Genomic DNA, 16,740 nt, shown 5'->3' on the forward strand with positions numbered 1-16,740 from the left:
ATTTTTCTAAACATTGATTTTGGAGATAATAGGTATTAGCAAGGAATTGAGAAGTGTGATTCTGTGAGTACTCATATTTAAAAGAGAGACAGATGCAACCAATAAAACTTAAGGTGTAGTTTTCAATCAGGTTAACATGTCCACTTGGATACAAAGCAAAAAGAAAAAGTTCATATTTAAAATGTTATGGGGGATCACAACTAGGAGCTTTGTGATGAACATGGGTCCAGAATCTATTCTCCTATTTTTTTACCTCAATGTATTAGTTTTTACTCTTGCAATTTAGAAGAAGTGTTGCAGAAGCACTCAGGGCAGAATATACTTACTGATAGGTTATTGTGACTAATAAAGACAATAAAATTGATTAAATTAATCTGCACTTTGCAATTAAACCCCATGAATCCTTAAAATATGCTTGCTAACTTTAAAAATTATTTTAGGATGAAACCGTTGGCACCCCCAAACTTTTCTTTCCAGTAAAACATCTAAGAGTCTGAATAGGGAACTGAAAACATCAGCACTTTTAGTCCAGTTCTGCCAGGCAAGGGAAAACTTCCCCTACTGTCTCACAAATTAACAAATGTCCCTGGAAACCCTGACTCAGTTTCACTTACCTTAAAAAAAGGTAGCTAAAAGGTCATTTTCAAACTTTTATAATAACATATGTAAAACAACAAAATTCTTGAACAGTTGCTCTAATCACACAGACTGCACTGTAAGCTTGGCCAATACACACACCCTTTATGAGTATTAATAATTCCTTTTGCTCATCCTTTTTCCCTTCATAGTCATACTACTTAAGGCTCCACATCACAAGATATTCTTTAGGAAAGGCCCAATACTAACCATTGCCAAAAAAATGTAGAAATCAGCAAATCAAGTCCCTTAAAATACACTTTTGAAAGGAAAATATTTAAAAAGAGTCATGGAGCCACAAAGTATAATACCAGTAACATGCTTGAGGTCCCTGCAGGATTATTTCACTGCCTTCTGTGATGCTGGAACCAGTGGAGAGGTAATAACAATGCTCCTCTATGGCTGGAATTTCTAATAGACATTGAATGAATGGAGCCTATATCCTATTCCATCAAAATGAGAACACAAAAGTAAACCATGAGCCATTCTGATGAACATTTGTTTACTCTAGCTTTACACAAAGTAGAGAAGCACCTTTGAAAGGTTGCCATGGGCATGCTTTTCCTGAGCAGCAGACATTAATAAATACCAAAAACACATACACACAAATGCAAATGTGAGTTCTCTCCCTTTCTAGAATAATGTATATGGGCAGATGACATATGTGTGTTTAACTATGCATGAGTGTGTGTGTGTGTGTGTGTGTGTGTGTGTGTGTGTGTGTGATTGTGTGTGTCACATGTACTAATTAAGAAAAGACAGCATTTTAACTATCTGGATGCTTGGTGACACATTCTCTGAGCCCACTGATGTCTGGAAGACGGCTGCCATGACTGGATTTTCAGTTCCTTTCAGGGGATTTCTTATCTTTCCAAGACTATTTTGATAGATAGAAGTCTAGCTTCCTCTAGGGAAGAGTCAAGTGGGAATGATAACTGCTATAACACAGTTTCAGAGTAAGAGCATTAAAGAGGTGAAATTGTGAGATGCAGTACCAGAAACTTGCATATATTGGCAGAAAGGCTGGCATCTAAGTTGGAAGGCCATTGATAGGCAAACTGGACTTCTAGTTAAGATTCCCACCAGCCTTTCTAAGGTCATTGAACCAAGAAGATAATAAGTCTTGAATACCACTGAAGTAGGAACTATAGGTAGATTAAAAAATATTGGTTTCATTTAAATTTTTAAGCTACTGGAAACACCTGTCCAATTTCTTTTGCAAGGATCTGATGGATGGGAACCACATTCCTAGTGTCACCTTTAATTCCTAACAGTGCTAAGATAACATCCTTCATTAGATAAATTTGGCAAACGCAGAGCAATAGTGTTAATTCAGCTCCAACACAAGTCTTTGTTACAGTTCTCCTTTCAGTGTAGTCAGCTCAGATAAGCTTATCACAGGGCTTTGAACTGACATTCTGGGATCACACAATAGACAATATTACCAGAAGAGTCATTAACAAGCATAAAAAAATATTACTTCCTTCAGAGATAATTTCAGTCCATAGTTATAAGGAAAAAGTAAATCTTCCACGTCCCTGTGTAAGATTAAAATCTAATCAGAATGTGTGGATTTATTAAGAAATGTTACATGAAATGTAGCTGGAGAAATCTAGTACCTCTGTAGACACATATTTTTTCTGAAGAGAGCAATGCACATGATCTTCTAATTGAAAACTCCCTCAGTAATGCTCTGTTTGTCTTGCTTTGTTATTCAAAGGTTAAATTCAGTTTGAATTAATGAAAATGATTTGATCTTAGATCATTAGTAAACTTAGTTTATTTAGGCCTGTGTTTAAAAAACTAGCTTAAGAACCCTTTGCAAACAAGACCAGGCTCCATAACAAAATTATACCCAATCTCTCTTTTCAGGCTATTTTCTAAAATCTGTGGGCCATGACTGTAGAAATCTTCACTCCCCCAAATCACATTAACAATGATGACAGACAGAGCAAAAAGAATTCATTTCTGACAAATAAGTATAGGCAACATTGCTGGTTTTTTTTTTTTTTTTTTGTCCACAACCTTCTCTCCTTATTCCATTTTGGTAAATTTCTAAGGAATGTTTCAAATCTGTAAGACAGACCTTGACTTAAAAGGTGGCCTCTCTGCCATTTTCATGGCAGATTTGAGACCCATTATGCACTCGATTCTGCATTGTGAAATCCAGGCTGGGGACAAATTTCTGCCTGTCATCTTAGGAAAGGCCAGGAGTTTTGCACCATCCTGTAGTGTTAAAGCAGAAAATCAAAGCCAGGGTAGGGCTGCCTGCTTCTTTCCTAATCAGCTTGCTGCTTTTCTGAGGCAATCTTGGTTGTCACCATGTCAAGCTTAGAAGGGTAGTTTAGTAGAATAAAATGTAGTTTAAACAACATCTCCCCCAGGAAAGTTCCTCTTTACACTTAATATTGAATGCAAAAAGCTAATCAATTAATTTGATACTTGGCTAAGAACCATGGCACAGGCAACGCATTTAAGAAGCACAAAATTCTTTTTAAAAAAAAACCTGATAAGAGCCCAAATAAGAAGACAAGAGTCCCAGATATTTTCCTCACATCATTCATTCTGTTGAAATGACAGCCCCATAAAACTAGAACCTGTGGACAAAATGAAACCTCTCACCCCAAAGACAAGATGTAAATTGCAGAGATAAAAACATCTTAGAAGAATTTTTAAAAATTTTAAACAGTTCATTGAAAATGACAGCATGGATAACTCCGTCAATGACCTCTCCTGTCTACTGTCAATTTCAGAAGACAAGTTTCCACTGTAAATGTTTAATCAGTGTAGTCCCAGGAACCCAGGGCAGAAAACCTTATCTTCTCTCCCAACTTCTCTGCTCTGCAAGCTCTTTGGCAGCTCTATCTCAGTTCCTTGCAAGCACTTTAGGTTTTTCTCTCTCATAAGAGCTGGGAGCTCTGTAGGTTCTGAGCTAAACAGAAGCCCTGTGGTTTGATTCCATTAGTCTGAGCCCTGGTCCGCTGCAAGCAAACTGCAGCATTTCTGTTTGCACATCCTGGCAACCGGGTTCTAGACCAGCCACAAACACAGTCTGCACACACATTTCAACGCTGTTCTCCCCAAATCTTGCCTGGAGGTAGTCAACCACAGCAGAAAGCATCCTACCTTCCATCATGGTGGCAGAATTGCATTCCTTAATTTCCAAAGAGTCTGAAAAAACACAGGAGGATACGATTCCAGGTCTCAGCGTAAGTCCTCGCAACGCTGCTGCCGCCGAGAGATCTGCTGTGTCCGCTGCTGAAGCCGAAGGAGACCAGTGTTAACCCCAAAGATAGGCCATGGATGCTGCTGGTGCTGCTTCACCTACAGGCTCCCAGGAAGATGCTGCGAGAGAAAAGAGAGAGGAACAGCCAGCCGGCCGAGCTGCACCGCCTGCGCTGCCTCGGCCAATCCCTTCAGCTCTGGACCGCGTCACATGGTAGCCAGCCCGCATCTCCTGACACAATACCCCGGGAGAGCACACAGAACCTATTTCCCGTCCCCATTCCCCTCCACCCCCATCCCCTCCGGCCTGTCACCGAATGCACAGCCCCTTCCCCACCAGGTGACGCACTTGCCCCGCCCCTCCTCTTCGTCTTAAGCCTATTGCAGCGGCTGGGTACCCGAGATTAATTATCAGACGCCGCCACCTTCACCGGGGACTCGGGCATGAAAGGAGCACCTAAGTGACTCGCTGCGGAGGGGACTTATTAATATTATTTTTTTTTTAAAGAAAAACTTCTTAATAATTCCGTGCAGCCTGGAGTCTTGGCTGCGTATACTCAAGCTCCCATTCCCACCTCCCTTTGCCCTGAAGGAATTCCAAATGTCAGTATCTGTGGCCTCCGCACACATCTGTGACTCTCTCTCTCTCTCATTCAGGAGAGAAAAATCAATCCGGCTGACGTCACATCATAAACAATTATCCCCAAAAGGATGGTGCAGAAGAAATTTCACCCCGGCTGCCTTCAAGAGAGCCAGGGGATTAATCGCGCATGACATGCCGAAGGGCTGGGAACTGTCATTAAAACAAAGAAACAAAAGAACCCACCCGACTGGGGCTCTGGAATCGCACTGGCAACGCATGAGATAATTTCTGGGGCGGGAGGCGGGAGAGAGGGGAGCAGGCAGGGAGGGAGGCCTCAAACGGACTACAGCTAGCCGTGCGCGCCGCTCCCCCCGCGCTGGACCCTGGCAGCCGGCCGCCACGGGGAGCGCGGGGCGCAGCTCTCCGCCGCAGCGTTCGAGTCCCGCCGCCAGCGCATCCTTCCGGCCCAGCGCGCACGTGAGCCGCCGCGCATTCCCAGGTGGAGAGTGGCCGCTACTACCTCCTGCAGTCCCTGTCGGAAACCCAACTTTCTTCTAAATGACACCTTTTTTTTTTTTTCCCAAGTGCCTCTAGGATCTATCTGCAGGCCTGCAAGCTCATTCGTTCACTCCAGTGGGGATCCGGAGGGGGACCCAGTTCGGAGCCCTGGCCCGAGGGGCGGGTGGAGTCCGGGTTATACAGCTTCCAGGCATGGGCTCTGGGCGCCGTGCTGCTGCTTAAGTGGGAAAGGTTATGACACCTCGGCGGCTGGGTTGAGACTCTGTCACCTGACTGGTCCCTAGGGATCCCGGAGACTTTCAGAGGGCCCCCAAGTACCAGGGGGTCTGGCGATCCTCAGTTCCCTTCTAGCAGGCTTAGCCCTCAGAGCGCTGAGGAAGCAGAGGGCAGGCGGAGTTTGGGAGGGAGGAGCAGACAGAAAGGAGATGGGAAAAAAAGGACAGGCCTCTTCAGAACCCGGGGAGACAACAGCACACGGGGCATTTCTACCTCTACAGTCTGGCAACATGACTAGGAGAAAGGCCACTACATCCCAGAGCACTTGTGAACATCAAAGGAAATAAGGTGCTTTACACCATCAAGGTTGACTCTCCAATAATATTGTTAATTATTTATATTATACATATACCTATGAACTTTTGATATTGCCCAACCATGGACATAGTCTAGTTCTTTCTATGAGAGCAAATATTCTATGAGAGAGCTATTGGTGGCTGAGAACTACTAGAGAAAATATAACTAGAAGAGCTAACTGAAACCATATTAACAGACGAGAAAAACTCAGTTCCTTAGCAACTTAGAAGTTTTGAAAAACTCATTGTTCTCCCTAAGGACACATATTTCAATGGCCTTGAAATTTCAAAATGAAACTCTCCAGGAGATACAAATACTTATGCCTTTTCCCTTATATCTGTGAAGCAGTTGAATTTTAAAAGAGGGAAGAAGTCTGAAGCAAAACATAGTCTCGAGTACAATTTACAGTTCTCTGAAAACTGCAATAGTATTATTGCAAAAAGCAGATTGATTAGCATGGGAGCCTTTAGCCAAACGTTTTGTAGCAGTTAAGAATATGGATAGATGTTGGTGTCAAACAGACTGAGATCGAGTTCTGTCTCTGCCACTTCATGAGCTCTGTGACCCTGGACAAGTTATGTAATTCTTTGTGACTCACAGCTTCCTTATTTGTGAAATGGAGATAATACTACCAAGTTCATAGGACTATAAATAGTACTAATAACAAATCTTTATTAATCACTTACTGTGTGCTAAGCAGTGTCCTAAATACTTTGCCAGTAAATTTCTTAGTATTGTGTCTGGAGTATAATAAACCCTCCATGTTGTCTTTTTAAGATTATTTCTACCAAAGGGCTACCAGAGACATCAAAGAAGCTCGTAGCCAACTGAGAGTTATACCACATACACAGAGAACAACTTAGTGAAAGATTAGGTGATGCATCCAGAGGTGTAATGTTGTTAGAGAGTTCTCGGAGACTGCTGTGTAGAAGAGTGATTACTGAATAATATAGGAAACTCTAAATTAGAAAAATGTCTTAATATGGAGTCTGGAGGTAAGTGCAGACCCTGAGGTGCAAGGCTAGGCAACCTTGTCAAAGATGTAAGGGGAAAGGAGAGCCAGGAAAGCCCAGACTGCCTGCCTTTTCTCACCTAATGTGAGTTTTGCAGTGTGTTAGAACAAACTTCTCTGATTTGGTGTGGGCACACATCAGTTTTGTTTGCGACTAGCCAGAGACAGGAAGTGGAGAAGCAAATGGCAACCCACTCCAGTATTCTTGCCCGGAGAATCCCAGAGACAGAGGAGCCTGGTGGGCTGCCGTCTATGAGGTCGCATAGAGTTGGACACGACTGAAGTGACTTAGCAGCAGCAGCAACAGAGACAGGAAGACGACTCAGAGATTCTTTTGGTTAGTGGAGTGTTCACAGAAAAAAGAAGTGTCTAGTTATGATTGCTAGAGAAGGAACAAGAAAGGGATGTATGGTAAAGCTTGTTAGGTCAGTATCAAGACTGGTTAAACTTTATGCAAGCTTATAAAAAAAATTACCGTCAGTTATAAAAGCATCTGATGAGCAAAGTTCTGCTTCAAATAAAAAACTGTTCAAGTATGTTATCAGAAAAAGATTACACATTCTAATTTTCTTCATAGGTTTTTTTGGGGAAAAAAGTTATTTTCTCAAGAAGAAAGTACTTTAGATTGTAGCCCCAATTTCATCCCTTCTTAGGATAGCTTTTTCTTATCAAAGAGTACAAAGAAGAATTTCTAGCTGCTATAATAGTGAACTATTTTTTTTCTTTTTTCTAGTTTTAAATGGAAGACAGAGGATCTGTGGAAAAGATCAGGCAAATTACTGACTTGCCCCGAAGTACAAGGGCTATGCAGGAGTCTAACCCAGGATGGGAAATGCGTGCCCAGATCCCACCAAGCTCTCAGAGAGTGCTTAAGACTTAGTCCAAGACCCAAAAACTTAATTGCTGAAATCACTAGACATTTAAAATTTTTTTCTGAAATAATATTTGTATGCTAGTGATGCTTTGCCAACTAATGTGAAGAGCCAAACTGCTGGAAAAGACCCGGATGCTGGAAAAGATTGAGAGCATGGAGAGAGGAGAAAGGGACAACAGAGGATGAGATTGTTGGATGGCATCACTGACTCGTTGGTGCTGAGTTTGAGCAAGCTCCGGGAGATAGTGAAGGACAGGGAAGCCTGGCGTGCTGCAGTCCATGAGGTGGCAAAGAGTCAGACACGACAACGACTGAACTGAACTGAATCAAAGTCCTATTACACTTTAAAAAAAACAACACAACAAATCCTATTATATCATTTACCATACACATTGAATTTCTTCACTATTTCTCAATTATAGTGTGTATGTGGTGGGGGTCAGAAATCAGCTTATATTTCAGAAAGAGAAAGAAAATAATCAGAACTGAGTCACAAAGGAAGAAACGAAATTAACACAAAAGGAAAGCTTTTAAAAATGGACCCAGATATATAGCTCCAAGATAGTGACCTCAGGACGACATTGACTCTGTCCCTCTTGCTCTCCCTGCTGAAGCAGTTCAGTGACTGTCAGAAGGAAAATATTTTCTAAGCTCTGGAAATCAGCAAGGCCCCCCCTTGAAGAATTAGATTTCCATGGGATGAAACAGGTGAGGAGCCGAAAATATGTATACCCATGCTCAGTATATTTCTATTCTTTGTTAAGAAGAAAAACCCCAACTGGAACTGCCATGGGCAGAGAAGGACTCTTATGGCTTTCTCCCAGTAAGGGAAGCACTGAGGGAGAGCAGGAATTCAGTCCTCCAGGAAGCAAGGTGACCAGAACCAAGTACTCACAACTCTGTTTCTCCCAGCCCATCAGCTTCTTTTTGCTTCCTCATTTTTCTGCCTGTGATCAGAGAGCTGGCCATTTAAGTCCTTCAGGCTCATATCTTCATAGCTTGACTATCCAAGATCTACTTCAAAAAAGACTTCCAGGAAGTACTCTGGCTGACTCTGGTTTGGAGCACTGTTCAAACTTTGGACCCATTAACTAGGCCAGGTTGATGACGTCTCATGATGGACTTATTCAAATCTAAAGTTACTTTGGGCATAGTCATATGTCCATTACTAAGGCTAAACACAGGAGGAAAACAGGCACGTTTCTATGACCAGCAATAATCTGAACCCCTAACGACTGGAGGGATAGAAGAGACATTGTCAAAGGAAGAGAAGGCGCTATTACCAGGATAAATGTTGGGAGAGCAACTATAAAACAAAAAGTGTCCATCAGGTAGACATTACTCAGCGAACCTAAGATAAAATTTGCAGAAGGATTCATGATAGCAGAGGGACTCAGATACCATACTCACAGCATTTAGCATATGTGAAAGGTTATTCGTATTTTCTCACTCACTACATTCAGAGGGCAACTTGCAGACCCTATAGTCATCCTGTTCCTCTCTGTGGGAAAGGAGGACAGAAAAGGAGAGAACTCGCCCTATTTGTTGATCCACAGACAACAAAGACATGCCCTGAAACGTTTGCCACCCTTGGGTTCATCACTTCCCAGAGAACCACGTATCTAGATCTATACCAGTACTGCAGGAACTTCTGTCAGCTGGGAATACTGCTCTATCTAGACTTACATTGACAAAGATAAGCAGTAAACACTGAACACACCAGCAGAATCAGCGATTTTACAAGAGGGGGAGGGTAAACAATCAGAGCTCCACTAAAGTGGAAGAAATGTAGAAAACCAGAGAGGCAATCTTTAAAACATCAATTTTTGATTTGATAGAATTTGAGGGATATAGCAGCAGTAAACAAGAGCAGACTGCTCTGATAAGAGTGTACTGAAGGCCAGAAAGAGAGCATGAAAGTAGTAAAAGCATTCTTATTAAAATCGTTAAATGTTATAACTGTAATAAAGATATGATACTGATAAGAGGGAATATTAATGGGCCCGGTGGCAATATGCTTGAAATATAGACTGTCCCAAACACAGTGGAATTTTTTTCTCTTTGAAGAATCAGTTCACTCAGATAAAGCCTTAACAGTTTGAGAAAGTAAAAAGATAAAGCTCTGAAATTCATTCGTGAATTATAAAATCTAACAAAAAATAATTAAAAAGTAGCTCAATCTTGCTTCTGAATACTGATGCAAAACTTTTACATAAAATAACAGTAAATGAAATCTAGCTTTTCAAAAGCTTTATATGTATTTATATATATTTAATATACATATATTACAGATATGCTAATAAGTTAGACTTTATCTTAAGGGTAAGAAAAAGTAATTCAACATTAAGAAATCTAAAGTATTATTCACAATGTTAAGCTATTGAAAGCAAAATTATGTTATTATCTCCACAATTGCTGAGGACATATCTGATAAATTTCAACTTTTATCACTCATTAAATAAATAGAAATCTATTATAGAAAGATATTTTTTAAAGCTCCTTGGTATGATGAGATAAGCAAATCTCTTCCCTAAATCTGTCATCTTGTTAAATGGAGACGTGTTGAAAACCATCTTTATTGAAATCAGAAATAAGACTTAAATTATGCCTGTTATTTAATACTTAATACTGTTCTATGGATGCTGGCCAAAAAATTAGGGATAAAAATTATAAAATTGTGTCAAAGATTGTGACATGTATTAAGCACAGCATTTTCTCTATTGGAATACACAGGAAGACTGCATTTGTTGGTTTTCCTTGCATCTGGATGGAGTTACATGACTGAAATAAGGCAGTGGAATTTCCCAGGCCTGGTCTTTGCAGACACCCTACATACTCCCCATACCTCTTTTTCCCCTTCCAAATGGCAAAGAGCTGCTTGATATTTATTAGACTTCAAATGCGCGAAAACTAAACTTGTATTGTGTTCATCTCTATACCGTTTATAAACACTATATATGTGAATATGTACAGTTTGCATATTATAAGTGTGTATAATCTTTTGTGAATGATATATCCCAAAGTATATATCTTTAAAAGAGCTTGAGGGAGAGTAATCCAAACAGGGAACACTTCAGGTGTAGAGGCCATCAAAAGGGAAAGGATGATGAGCAGCAACATGGTGCTTGGCAAGAACAAGTGCCTTACAGAAGGCAGCAAAAAGGAAGCCAAGAATGATGTAGTTGACTCATTTTCTAAGATTGGTATGATGTGAAAACACTAGCTATGTTCAACATAAGAAATACTGGGAAAACACTAGTCACAAGAACTCAAGGAAACAAAATCTCATCTGATGACCTCAAAGATCATCAAGCTAATTACTGAAGATGTTCAGTAATTAAATCAGTAATTCAGTAATTCCAAAAACTGCCTAATTTCCACGCCTTGCTTCTTACCTGTGACAGACTGTACTCCCTGGTCAAAAAATGGCAGATCATGATTGAAGCTCATATTGATGTCAAGCCTACCCATATTGTTTGCTTCATCTATTCTGTGTGAGTTTTACTAAAAATGCAACAATTAGATTTGGAAGACCTCCTATGCCCAGCACCAACAGGTCTGCCAAGTCTAGAAGAAGATGATGGAAATTGTGACCCAAGAGGAGCAGACAAATGACTTGAAAGAGGTAGTCAATAAATTGATTTCAGATAGCATCAGAAAAGACATAGAAAAAGCTTGGCAGTCTATTTATCTGCTCCATGATGTCTTTGTTAGAAAAGTAAAATTGCTGAAGAAGCTCAAATTTGAATTGGGAAAACTCCAGAGTGTCATGGGGAAGATAATTTTTGGAGAAGCTACTGGAGATGAGCCAGGTGCTAAAGTCGAATGAGCTAATGGATATGAGCCACCAGTCCAAGAATCTGTTTAAAATTCAGACAATTAATGATGATAAATAAAAGATCTTATTTGTGATGTTTAAAAAACAAAGGAAAGAACTAGGTATGTTCTGGAATCTAAAACGGCACTGTCTGATACAGTAGTCACTACTACATGTGATTGTTTAGCAACTGAAATGTGCTTGGTCTGATAGAAAAAAAACTTATGGTTACGAAAGGGGAAAGGCATGGAAGAGGGATAAATCAGGACCTTGGGATTAACATATATACACTACTGTGTATAAAATACATAACCAACAAGGACCCAGTGTATTTTATATACTATATCATACAGGGAATTATATTCAATACCTTATAATAACCTATAATGGAAAAGAATCTAAAAAAGAATATATATATATATTGTATACAACTGAATCACTTTGCTGTACATCTGAAACTAATGTGACATTGTACATCAACTATATTTCAATAATTTCTTTAAAAAAGATATGTGACTAGTCTGAATTGAGATGTGATACAAAGATCACATACATTATGTGATAAAATGCACACTTGATTTTGAAGAGAGGATAAAACAAAGAGAGCCTAAAATATCACATTTATAAATTTGATGTTGATTACTTGTTGAAATGATAATATTGCATATATTTGAGTAAATAAAATATATTAGTAAATTAATCATGCTTCTTTTTAATGTGTGTACTTGAAAATTTTAAATTATATATATGGTTCACTTTTGTGGTCCACATTATATTTCTGTTTATCTTCTGGAGACTGACAGAAAACCAGTAACAAACATTGTGGGTAAGTACGGGATGAGTTAATTTAAGAGGTTATGTGTTAAGGGTGTATATCATGACCACATTCACATTTATTCATTTCTTCACCCAACAAAGAACTGTTAAGAATTATCTATACCCAGGCACTGTGTCAGGTTTGGGGGACACAAAAAATGGAAAAGACATAAACTTTTCAAGAAGCCTATAGCACAGGGGAGGAGACAGATAAGCAAATCAAAAATTATGATACTGATTTATAAATGTTCAGAGTTAAGGCAACACAAAAGAGGGGCACCTGGGGTAAAGGCGGGGGGCAAATAAGGCTTTCAAGAAGAACTGCTTGACCTGTCTTTTAAGGGCAAATAGGATAATCCTATAGACCCATCCTTATCCAGCCCTACTTCATTCTTATTTCTCCCCAACTTGGATTTTTCTGATAGCCTTTTCATTGTTCTGGCTAGATCTTCTGTTCAGTGGTCGACAAAAATGCCCATCGTCAAACTTTAGCATCAACTTACTTAAACTCAATCCGGGTTTTCCTTTAATGATACATTTTCTCTTTCCTCTGTATCCACTCTACTGGAGACCATCTCTCTCTGCCATATCCTACTCTTCATGCCCAACACGCTAGGTGAGAAGGGGGTGACATTGTCTTACTTCCCCATTTCACCTTCTGTGTCAATCATTTGTTGCCATTGCCAAAAACATCTTCTAGGTCCTTCCTGCCTACTTCTCCCACGTTAGTTGTTTTTCTTTTTATTTTATCAACCCCAGACCAACTTCAGGTCAAGTTTTCCTCTGTGACTTCAGCAACTGTATCACAGTCCTCTTTATCTCACCACCTGGCCTCATTTTTCATGACTTCAGCATCTCTTCTATCATCCAGCATACCTACCTCACAGTTCCTTGAGTTTCTCAAGTCTGATGATCTTAATTCTCTTACTATTTTTATCTTAGTCACTAAAAGTATAGCCGTAGTTTAGACCTCATCTTTTTATTTTCATTTCTTTGACTGAACCTTTAAAGAAATAGAGGTTTTTACCTAACCTCTAAACTATTTATCCACCCTTCCCTACCCTCCACATACCACATGTATCCCTTAACACCTCCTAAATCTGCTTTTGCTTCTTATTGTGATCTCTAGGGCTGTGGCTCTTCCTTATTCACTTCTCATAGCCTTGGGAGTAAAATCTGTGGTGAGCTAAGAAAGCAGTCCCTCTCTCAAAACTCAATAATATCTGTTCTAGTTCTATAACAATAATATCTGCTCTAGTCATTTTCTCCTGGCACTCATGTGGAATGCTTGCTTTTATTTTGATAAATGTCATTCTTCAAGGTCAAACTCAAATTCTTACCAGGAAACCAAACACAGGGATCTTTCCTTCTTTAACTCCTACTTTAGGAACCAAATCAACTTTTGATTATATAGCTTAGCTTAAGTTATCTCCAGATTGTTTCTTATTTACTAGTCATTGCCCAATAGAAATCTATAAGAAAAGAAACATACTTTCTATTTCTTTGATGTTTTCTAAACAAACAACACAATAATGAATATATATTTTGATAAACAAATATATAATTTTTATTATGGTGTGTAAATCCAGTAATAAAAATTATTCTGCTTATTCTCATAATTACTTCTACTGAAAAAAAATTGAGGAGGAAATTAAAATTTCTTGTTTGATCTCCTCAGAGAGGTCTGTGAAAATCCCAGTGAGAGTATAAGCCTGGCAATTATTTATCTGATTGGATCCAGAAGCTGGACTTGGTTGTGTGAAGTTGTTATTAGAGCAATCAGAAAAAGAAACTACAGAGCACCATGATAACAGCTAGGGTTTAGAAGCATCTCGTAGCATTCTTTATTTTATTAAGCACTCAACAGGGAGTCTGTTAAATGCTTGGTGATTATTATTTCAATTCCTCCAAACCTGTGAGTTAGGTATTCTATTCCCATTTTACAGATAAGGAAATAGACTCAGAACTAGTAAATGACTTGTCCAAGAGAATAGCAAGTATCACAGTTGGGGTTTGAACTCACATCTGACTCTAAAGCCCATGATTTACCCTTAAAATTTGATGAGTTTAAATTTGTTCTGTGACTAGTAATTGATTTGGGGGGGTCTAATATTCCTCAGTTCCTTTGGTAATACAACTCGCTTCTTTAGGGAGAAATTCCCTTCTTCTTCCCACCACACTCCATCATGAAGAAGAAATGGTTGCTATCATCTCTCAACATGACAATGTCTCCTTATCCATAATATTTGGTTGAGGGATAGATAGCTACCCAAATAGAGTCACCACCACCTGATTTCCAGATCATGACCCACGCTGGCCCAGTGAGGATTCTTCTTCAAGAGTCAAGAGACTAAACTTGTGAGTGAGGAGTCTTTTCCCGTTAGGTATTCCAGTTAGAAGAATGTAAACCTGAAGCCATGGCATGTCCCTCACCTCCTGAAAGAAGACTGTGTGCAAGAGAGAATAAAACTGACATGGTGAGAGAGAGGAGAAATAGCCCTATTGCTAGCAATCCTACTTTTTTCCTTTACTGCTTCTGACCTTCCCATGGTTACAGGAACCAATAACTTCCCATCTTGCCCAAGCCAGTGCTTTCTGTCATTTGCAAAAGAGTCATAAATGATTCAGCCCAACCCAGGAAGTGCTGAAGGTCAAAAGTCAGTAAAATTAAGACCTGTTAACACCACGAAGGAGCAAAGGAAGTGTTGGAAGCAAAAGACAAAGCCAAGAGGATGCCAATCAGACAGTGCCAAGAGTGGATCCAGAGATGAGAGACAGTGAAATTAAAACTACTGAGACCATTTATCCTGCAAGAGCTTTATGAGAGCTGAAACTTTTTTTTTAAAGGTCATTAACCAAATAAGAGCCAGTAAGTCAGCTTATTCAAAAGCATAGATGGAGTAAGAGCAATAATCAGAATTTTATAAGAGAAAATCATTCCTGGAAAGAATTAAGCCCCAATAAAGCCAGCCCCATCTTAAAAGGGTGGCTGTTTTTTTTAAAACTGGTATTCACTACCTTCTTTTATTTAATGACCATTACAAGCTAAATAAATCATATACTAGACGTGAAGAGGAAGCTAAAAGAAATCAAAGAATTCAAATGTGTAATACCTCATACTGGCCAAGAATTAGATTTATATAAAATTTACTCAGAGATGAAAAAGAACCTTTGCTCTGAGTAGACTTAATTTCACCAGGATGATGTGTTGAGGTTTAGATTCAATGAGAATTAGTCTTTGACAATGGACCGCAGAGGCACACTAATTTGGTTGTAAAAAAGAAGCTTCCTCAGTCTGCATTTTCATTGCAAAAATATAATTGCAGGAGTTTAATTTCCTAACTGGGTTTACCTAGTGATCCATGTCAAGGAGAAGGCTCTAAAATGTAAATAATTCATTGGTTCATCTGTGATTTTCAAAGCTACCAAGGACTTTATTGCCCCGACCTCTAGGAGAAAGGGGTGAAGTCTTGGATTGAAGCTTTATTTAGCAAATCCTTTCCATTCAAAACCCATAAGCTTCTTGTCCCAGTCAGCAAGTGTCCAGAAGGTGCTTTGTCAACAGATCCCATTCGAGGGGAGCATGGCTGGGAGCTGACAGAAGTGGGAGGAGCCGTGGGAGCGTCCCCTGCAATCTGGCCCCTCCTGTAAATTGAAAACAGCTTTGGTTTTTCAGCTAGAATTACATTACATTCCTTGAACTCACTTTCTGTTTTGTCATGTACCTGTATGCATATGTGGTATGTGTGGTTTGTACATGTGTGTGCACATATACAAGTGTGCTTATCAATTGTAATTGGGTGGTGTTTTCACATATTGCATAGTCCAATAAAAACTGTGGAATTTCCAATTACTTCTTGTACTTTCTGTGATCATCGTCCAGAAGAAAAGCAATATCAATCCAACTCACTGAAGAATCTGCCACTAATACAGTCAAGTAGAATGGTTAAAATTGTGGAGGGTTGATAATTTAAATGGATCAATATGTGCCCAAGGTTTAATGATAATCATTCAATTTTTTTTTGCTGAAGGTTTTAAAATTAGGGTGTGGCCTAGGATTTACACACAAAGAAGACATGCTTATACAATTGCTTCCCCCCCCATTCCGCCCCCCGCCTCTTTAAGAAAATCATTGTGCCTCTATTGAGTCACTTCACTGGAAATAGGCCATGGTGAAATGTTTCTACCATAAAAAGACAAATTACCAAATTCTCTAAATCTTATCACTTTTACAGTTGACAATTAAACCGAATTATTACACCCATAAAATAGTATAAGGAAGGTCCTTGCTAAATAAATTGTTTCAGTTTCAGGGTTTCTTGATAAATAGTGATAGAAATATAAATTCTATTAAGTAAGAAACTCTACACTCTAAATTGGATACACATGGCAGACTTGAGAAATGGATTTCAGATGAGAAATATATTTGCTTTATGGACCAAAGTGATATAGTGGTTGCTAATTTCTTTAAGGCATTAGCTGATTATAATTCAGTGTGTTAATTTAATATTATGGGTGATAAGCATTGCCCTAATTCTAATTCTGGTCTATCATAACCCTGGGTGTATTTGTATCCCCATTTTCAGAATGTGCTTTTTTCTGTGCCTTTGAACTAGTGTCACGGATACTTTTTATCTATAACTTCAAATACTCTTATGACAAAAGCTAAAAAGAATATTAGTAAT

At 39.2% G+C, this 16,740-nt stretch overlaps 1 protein-coding gene and 1 pseudogene across 12 annotated transcripts in view; one reads left to right on the forward strand and one right to left on the reverse strand.

The window, feature by feature from the left end:
- SGIP1 (SH3GL interacting endocytic adaptor 1) overlaps positions 1-4,475 on the reverse strand; it is a 230,723-nt gene extending 226,248 nt beyond the window's left edge. For 11 of the 12 annotated variants that reach the window (XM_065911406.1, XM_065911402.1, XM_065911398.1 and 8 more), the window contains exon 1: positions 3,763-4,101. In XM_065911406.1, coding sequence (XP_065767478.1) covers positions 3,763-3,772 — 10 coding nt within the window. In that variant the 5' untranslated portion in view covers positions 3,773-4,101. Of the gene's footprint in view, positions 1-3,762; positions 4,102-4,286 lie in introns of those variants that run through there. The other variant, XM_065911342.1, reaches the window with a different exon arrangement.
- Positions 4,476-10,540: 6,065 nt separating this feature from the next.
- On the forward strand, positions 10,541-11,290 carry LOC136163821 (small ribosomal subunit protein eS1-like; annotated as a pseudogene).
- The last annotated feature ends 5,450 nt before the right edge of the window (positions 11,291-16,740 follow it).

Source organism: Muntiacus reevesi, chromosome 1 (genome assembly GCF_963930625.1).
Source record: "Muntiacus reevesi chromosome 1, mMunRee1.1, whole genome shotgun sequence".
Lineage (NCBI taxonomy): Eukaryota > Metazoa > Chordata > Mammalia > Artiodactyla > Cervidae > Muntiacus > Muntiacus reevesi.